The sequence below is a fragment of the Euprymna scolopes genome, chromosome 41 (genome assembly GCF_053919585.1).
Source record: "Euprymna scolopes isolate OS-2025 chromosome 41, ASM5391958v1, whole genome shotgun sequence".
Taxonomy (NCBI): Eukaryota; Metazoa; Mollusca; class Cephalopoda; order Sepiida; family Sepiolidae; genus Euprymna; species Euprymna scolopes.
Window position 1 is genome coordinate 38,687,228 of NC_136522.1, and position 8,575 is coordinate 38,695,802.

Consider the following 8,575-nt stretch of genomic DNA (forward strand, 5'->3'; position numbering starts at 1 on the left):
TTTCGAATTCGTAACTTAGATTACTTAACTTATATTATTCATTTTTTTACCTGGAAAAACGTACTATATACGAGTTACATTCGGGCTTTCGAAATAACGGTCTCTATCTTTCACTCTCTCTCTCTGTCTATGTATAGTGTAGTTCACTCTGTGGATGTGTGTGTGCGCATGTGTGTGTGCACGTGTTTAACTAAGTGTGCTGGTGTGCCGAATAAGGAAAGAAAAAAAAAACAATGGCTCTGGTTCAAATTGTAAGGATGTTTATTTTGTAGTAGCCGACACCCACTACATCACAGGCAGAAGCTAATTCTCACGATTCGAGATTTGAAATCCATTTCCACCTGGCTTGTCCAATTTCAAGCCAGCTTTCAATCACGTGACAGTATATAAAAAGGGAAATCTGAAACCATTAATCCTCTTTCAACCTGACCCTGCCTGGAAGCCAAAGCTCCAGGTAGAACGCGAGTCCAATAAGCTAGCTATGACTCTCTTCAAACTCACATTTATTTTCACGTGCTGTACCCACATGAACTTTATTTCTCATTCAACAGGACTACTCTCGTTGATTCAACTCACACTCACCCATGACAACATGCAATATAAAATATGATATTTAATTTTTCGATTCAGTAGGGGCTATTATTTGCATGTAAATAGCTTTAAAAAATGGTAACCGCTTGGCTTCTAAGTTTTCAAAATTTCCCGAATCTTCTTGTAAATCCAATCCAAATTATAAAAAAATATAACAACTTTAGCTGAATTGAACTTTAACCTTGACCATTTGGATTTAAATTTCTGCAAAGAAACATACTAATGCTGTCTTATACTACCAAAAATGACACATTATATTCATAAAGAATTGTTGCCCACTGCTTTTGATGCTTTACCAGAGACATTTGGTCTTTTACCTCCCTTCTACTAATCTTTAACAATATAGAACTTAATAATATCATCAAGGATTAATACTATATTTGGATACAAATTATGATATCCTTTTTTTGCTTTCAACACTAATTCCCTTTCTCTATATCCCTTAAAGGCATTTAATCTTTAATATTTTCTCTGTATGTGCTATTTAGCAAAATAATTTTGAACCAATATTAAGATTTTACTAGTTTTTTCCTCTGAGGAGATATACTTGCATTGAAAATCCATGGATTAAGGAAATTTTTTTAAACATTGTATCCTTTAGTTCAAACAATATTTTTTTTTTATTTTGAAAAGTAATTGTATTGAAATAAAATTTAAAGATATAAACTCTAATTTTATTTGCTCTATCAAGCAATTTTATTTGCCTGGGGTTGTCTTATATAAATATTTCCTTCAAATAATATTTTGTAAGCCTTGAAACCACTAGACTCACTAACCTGTAATCTAATTCATTTCAATATCTTAAAGTATATATATATATATGTGTGTGTGTGTGTGTGTGCGTATACAAACAAAGGCAATGTTAACAAAGGTCGTACGCAATATGGCGGTTGCAAACAGATGTAAAAAATGGAACGGAACACAAATTTTAGCAAAACGAAATTAGCAAGTTGACTATACAGCCTAGCATTTTTTGACCCTACTTTTATTCTTAACTAAAAAAGATATTAAAATTGCTTTGTTTGCTATTCTGGAAGATTACATTATTTTTTAGTTATTTCATTTCATTGTTTTTGTTTTATTTTTTATTTCATTGTTTTTGTTTTATTTTTCATTTCATTATTTTTGTTTTATTTTTCATTTCATTATTTTTGTTTTATTTTTCATTTCATTGTTTTGTTTTATTTTTCATTTCATTGTTTTGTTTTATTTTTTATTTCATTGTTTTGTTTTATTTTTCATTTCATTGTTTTGTTTTATTTTTCATTTCATTGTTTTGTTTTATTTTTCAGTTCATTGTTTTGTTTTATTTTTAATTTCATTGTTTTGTTTTATTTTTAATTTCATTGTTTTGTTTTATTTTTAATTTCATTGTTTTGTTTTATTTTTCATTTCATTGTTTTGTTTTATTTTTAATTTCATTGTTTTGTTTTATTTTTCATTTCATTGTTTTGTTTTATTTTTCATTTCATTGTTTTGTTTTATTTTTAATTTCATTGTTTTGTTTTATTTTTCATTTCATTGTTTTGTTTTATTTTTCATTTCATTGTTTTGTTTTATTTTTCATTTCATTGTTTTGTTTTATTTTTCAGTTCATTGTTTTGTTTTATTTTTCAGTTCATTGTTTTGTTTTATTTTTAATTTCATTGTTTTGTTTTATTTTTAATTTCATTGTTTTGTTTTATTTTTCATTTCATTGTTTTGTTTTATTTTTAATTTCATTGTTTTGTTTTATTTTTCATTTCATTGTTTTGTTTTATTTTTCATTTCATTGTTTTGTTTTATTTTTCAGTTCATTGTTTTGTTTTATTTTTAATTTCATTGTTTTGTTTTATTTTTAATTTCATTGTTTTGTTTTATTTTTAATTTCATTGTTTTGTTTTATTTTTCAGTTCATTGTTTTGTTTTATTTTTCATTTCATTGTTTTGTTTTATTTTTCATTTCATTGTTTTGTTTTGGTAATTATGCAGATGAAATTCAAGTTTTACGTTATCAGAATGAAAAATAGAAGAAATTAAGATTTCTCTTTTACAAAAATTTAAAAAAAAATGTTTATGGATGTCTTTTTATGAAACCGTTCAATTAAAAAATTTTTTTTTTTGATTTATTGTTGTTTGAGGCTATTGTTTTTTGGGTTTTTTTCAGGGGAGGACATTGTTATGAATTTTTTTATGTTACTTATTAATTTTCTTTGCCGATGGTTAGTAGTCATGTATATGTTTTTTTTGTTTGTTTTGTTTTTATTTTTTAAAATATTTTTTTTAATACATTAAAAAAATGTGGTTGGCAAATTTTCTTTTGCTACAAGAGCAGACGATAACCGTAAAGGTATTGAGCTACCTGGTTCATTATGCAGGTGAAAGGATCTTTGAATTTCTGTCTCCACATGAACTCTGTCAGGTAGCTCTCTAATAGTTCCCTATTGGTCTCACATTCGATTTATTTTCATTGCATTGCTTCTCTCCACATTCTCTCAACGTGATTCGTTGTCAGTAGTTTATAGATTCATTAATTATCTGGAAACTTTGGCACAAAAGAACTTTGTTAAAGTGTGAACTTTGACAAAAAATAATTGAATAAAAAAAATTCTTTGAATTTTTTAGCGTCTGCTAACTTGAATTCGATTGGCTAAATGGCTTGGCATATCCCGGTTCTTTTCGATATCTGCCCAGAAACGCTTGGGAAGTTTCAGAAAAATCACAATAACAAAACTGCATAAGTACCGTTTTTCTTTCTAGTGTAGATTTAAATATAAAACAAAAAGATCGTTAACTTACAGTTTCTTTTTTTTCTATTCTTTTTTTTTTAAGTATCTTATTTCTTCTTTTCTTCATAATTTTGTTTTTCCACCCATTCATTTATTATTATCATCTCTTGATCTTTTTCTATTTTATTTACTTCATTTCATGAGTTGATAAGGCAGGTCGGCCATTACTTGTCTTTTTGCTTTCAAACTATCTTTTCCAATTTTACTCACTGACTTTTCCTTTTTTTTTTTTCTTTTTCAGCATTTTTATTTAACTGCGTTTCTAACGCCCCCTTTTCTTCTTAATAACAACTATTTATTTATTTATTCAGCCATTTACTAAGAGACTCATCATAGTATACACTTATGTTTTCCTTCCTAAAAAGGTTTTCATACTAGTAAATAATGAACAGTTGCATTTTAAAAATCTTGGTACTTGAACTCATTGTTTTTTCATATATATTATTTTGTCTTTGATTATACGTGTAAGCAGTAACGTACCGGTCAGGAAGTAAGTAGAGCATTTATGAAAATTTAATGATAGCTAACCATTCAGTATAGGGTGAAGCAGGGATCAGTGGGGTGACATTTGAGTGGACTGCCCCGGGTGATGTTTACTCTAGTTATGCCACTGGCCAGCGGCCACCTGATTGCATGAAGACATCACCACACTCTTCAGCACATCCAGGTATACTTTGGTGTTGACTTTCAAGCAGACTCCAAAGATGTGAGGTGGCATAGTACGGTTCTCACTTGAAATCACACCAAAGACCATAACCATGGCCGGAAACTTTGTTTTCATTGCTCTAGGCATGTCCCTGTTATTTGTGGCAGTTCAGCAATACATTTTGATGGTGCTGGTAATGGTCTTGTTGTCATAACTTGGATCGGCAGAGAGCATAAGTTGTACAGCAGTGCATATCCAATCTCACTTGTTGAACATTGTATCACTTTCAGGCATAATAGAAGGCTCTTATCGCTCTTGGGTAGAAAGTCTGCAACAAAACAAAACTGGTTTTCATCAAACGGAAATGGAATCATATCCTTTCTAGGGTGACAATTTTCGTTCCACTATCTATATTTGCATTTTGTATAATTCTGGCCCTTCTCCTCTTCTGATCAGAAGCATTTAGCTTCGAAATGCCATCGACTAAAGAGTTTTTTTCTTATTTTTTCCCGTAGTTTTCCTTATTGTTCTGATGACATAAGGTTATATATAATTTTTATTCCTCATCTTACATTTAATATTATTGTTTGCTCCTCTTTATAGTGTTAAGCTTTTCACATTTTATCTTATATTAATAAGTTTTGCTTTGTTAAAGATTTAGTCTTTGATAATGCAATTATATATATATATAATATATATATATATTTATATATATATATAATTTGAGGTTTCTATTTTCCAGAGGTAAGGTAACCAGTGACATATAATGAGGTTAATACAAGAGTGCTCAATACTGAAGTAGAGCAAGTTACACTTTCAATTTGTCTATACATAAGCAATAATGTGTTGCTTACACAGTCATGAGCATGTTTCGGTCTTTTAGTATTTAGTAACTAGATACCTCTTCAGGCAACAACACTTATATTCAAAAGCAGAATTCTTAATGAAAAACGAAAATCAACTTTCAGCAAAAGAAGGTTTTTAGTAAGAAAGGGTCACAGGGTGAAGTTCAGCTGTGAGGAAAACAAGATTTGGTGTGGATTTATTTACGTTTTTATTATTTATTTTTATGTTGGGGTTAGAGAATGGAGTAAGTGGGGTTGAGGGTTGAGAAGTTAAGTTTGGGGGCAAAAGCGGATATAGATGCTATCTTCAACAAGTGTTTGCTTTGTCCACCTGACTGCCAGCTGCCAGTCTAAAACCCATATGAGCTAGTGTACTTTAATTCTTTTTTTTTTTTAATTATTTTTCTTTTTAGTATTTGTTAGTTTTATGTTTGTTTTTTATTAGTATATTTATAAATTTGCTATTTATACAATTGGTGTTAAGTTTTAAAAAACTAAACACCAATTGTTAACTGGGGGAAAAAACACACTTAACACTAATTGTTAGCTGGGAAATCGTTTTTCATTAAGAATTTCGTTTTTGAATATAAGTGTTGTTGCCTGAAGAGGTCTCTAGTTACTAAATATTAGAAGACCGAAACATGTTCATTACTGCTTATGCAAAGACAAATTGAAAGTATATATATATATATATATATATATATATATATATATATATATATATATACTAAAATCAAAAAAGTCAGGATCTTATATTAAAATTTATGATAGTTTTTTTATTTCTCATTTCAGCTGCACCGTTTTCATTTAAGCACTCAACTTCCGTGGCCAATTCCAGAACCTTCTCTGTCAACACGACGGAATGTAACTGTCAATTTGGATGTTGATCTCTATAGTCAACTGAACCAAAAGGATGGTGTGTTCAAACATCTGCTTGAAAACAATGGCATGACCTTTCCTTCGTTGCATCACTTCAATAAAAAATTGTGTGGTGAATTGCAATCTGAGACAAACAGCTAACAACTTATGATTGTAAACATCAAAATTATAAACAAATGCCTCCAACTTTGATATTTCTTTCTCTTAGGAACACAGAGAAAAAGTAATGGTGAATTTATAAAAAAATTACTTTATATATACAAGCGGGGGCAGAAATGTTGCTCTGATTTAACAGTTTAATAAAACAAACAATAGAGCACAAATTTACAATAAGTACATTACACTATTACCCGATTAACACTTGATAAACTTGCTAGTTTATAATAAATACATGAGATGCCATTGAAGTTTATGTGGGTTTGAAAATTATTTCGCTTTAAGTGACAACTGACAATGTTGATGAAGTCTCTCTCATCATAGCTTTTCTTTCCCTAGAGTAGTCATAGATCAGCCAAGACTTTTCTTATTTAAAGCGAATGAGGTCTGTCTTAAGTTAAAACTACACTAGTGAATTATTTTTACACCCAATGTATGAAATGTATTGAGAAAAAAACTTGGACACTTTCACAAAAACTGTATAACACAACGGAAATAAATGGCATCTAATATACAGCATGACTACTGTCTAGGAAAAATAATGTAAGAATTTTATTTATTGAGATTCATCAGATTTTGCTCACTTTGCCTTCATCTATTGTTCTGTCGATTTCACTTGATTAACCTGGCTTTAAGCATGTTTAGAACTGACCACAAATCTTCATTTTTAATTTAGTCCTTCAAACACTCTTGTTCTTTGTGTTCTTTGTGTTGTAGATTGATCTATTCATGCCTCATTCCACCAAACTCTATACAAAGAAGTCATGGGGGTTGCAGTTAGGCAAGCTGGAAGGCCGTATGTTGTAAAGCATGGTTGACAAAATTCTCTGATATCTTTGCCTGGGTCTTCCAGCTTGTATGGTAGTGCACTGAATCTTGCTCTTTAACATACTGCCTATCTGCAGCTATCTGGTTGATCCAGGGTTACACTACCTTGCTTAGAATATAGATGTAGCCATCCATGTTCATCCTGAGACCTTTACTGGATTCATTGTCATCGATAATCCAGTAACAAACATCATTTTGTTTTTATAGTGCTAAGAGAACCCTATGTCTTTTTCCACAAATATGAGATTCAAAACTTTGCATACTCAATTAGTCTGCTATTTTTGGTGATGGAAATAAAATCACTGATTTCATGCAAATATGATTGATAATGAAAGTACAAAAATATATATAAAATTAGCAATTGAAATTGCAAACAAATGTCGTCCACATTCTGTGCTTCATCTTCATGTGTTTATTGCAATTTGAAATCGAGGCAACATTTCTACTTCACCCAAAAACAATACTTTTACTAAATTCTAATTCTAAATAAAGTATTAAAACATTCCATATTAGAAATTGTGTTATGTCCTTGAAAAAACCGGTTAGTCCTGCTGATATTTGATTATGATGATATAATGAGATAGAAAAATGTTATGTAAAACGTTATGTTTTAGAAGAATAAAAATATTTACATTAAATTGTTTCCAGGAATGTAACTTGATGGATGAAATGTCATTCTAATAGTTATGATTTTTACTAAGAATGTTAGAATATAAACAAAGATATGTGACGAAAATCTGACAAGAATCTTTAGACTATATGTAGTAACGACGTAATGAATTTTAGATTTACATGTAGGAAGTTAGTTAAGTCAGTCTGTAATTGGGATTTGTGGAGTAGAGACAGACAATGGCAGTCATGGAAGCACTGGACTGGGTAAATTAACATATGTAGTTGTGGGAACAGAGTGTCAACCTCGAAACCAACAACTTGCAACCACAATAAATGTAAATATGAAACAACTTGGTTGTTTGAGTTTTTCGTGAGCATGTTGGAACAGACAAAAATGATTGTGATTCAAGGTATGTTTTTTGTCCAGCACAAATGTAAAAGATGTTTCTGTCTATAAACTGTTTAGTATGTTGACATGTACAGATAACCATTGTACACACATCAATAAGAGCAACATTTATACACCAGATGATAACATATTGGAAGCCGTCACATGGCACGAAATACATCAACTAGTGATGGGACGATCCCAATATTTTTTCCGATTCCGATACAATTACTGATTCTCTTCTAAATTTCCGATTCAGTTACAGATTCCAACTCCAATAACAAAAACGCCTCAAAAAAAGACATCCACAGCATACGAGTTATATAGAATCCTTACCACCTCTATCGAAAGAGTTCATTAAATGGCATCGATTTAAGTTAATTTATATAGAAATATTCCTATGTTTGGAGTTTGCTTAACACAAAAAAATCAATGAGTTTAAGATCTAAATATAAGAAAGTCATTTTAAAAAAATCAACTAACAATTTGTTTACATTGTTTTTTGTTCTTTTTGGTTAATAATTTTGTGGTTGAACAAAATCTATAACAGATGTGTTATTTTTTATTTATATGTTACCAATAATTTATATACAAAATGCACATTGGGAAACTTGTACATAATTCATGAATTCTTTTCCTGTGATAGAAACTGATTCATTTGTTACAATGTTATAAAGGCCACCGAAAAAATTAGACAAAACTGATTTTTTTTTCTTAAACCCTCAGGATTATTTTGGTGGAAAGGAGAGGGGGTGACAGGCAGATACTTTTGTATCAAGTTTTATAGATTATTAACACTGAATAAATTTATTAGTGGCAATAATATTTGTTAGCCAAGTTAAAGAACATATTTTTTTAATTA

General features: G+C 29.8%; 1 protein-coding gene across 7 annotated transcripts in view; it reads left to right on the forward strand.

Annotated features, from left to right (window-relative positions):
* The window catches only part of LOC145266478 (RNA ligase 1-like), a 485,995-nt gene extending 478,320 nt beyond the window's left edge, over window positions 1-7,675 (forward strand). For 4 of the 7 annotated variants that reach the window (XM_080122193.1, XM_080122194.1, XM_080122188.1 and 1 more), the window contains one exon: window positions 5,622-7,675. In XM_080122193.1, the coding sequence (XP_079978319.1) occupies window positions 5,622-5,870 (249 nt within the window). In that variant the 3' untranslated portion in view covers window positions 5,871-7,675. The remainder of the gene's footprint in view (window positions 1-5,621) is intronic. The other 3 variants (XM_080122195.1, XM_080122189.1, XM_080122192.1) reach the window with 1 other exon arrangement.
* The last annotated feature ends 900 nt before the right edge of the window (window positions 7,676-8,575 follow it).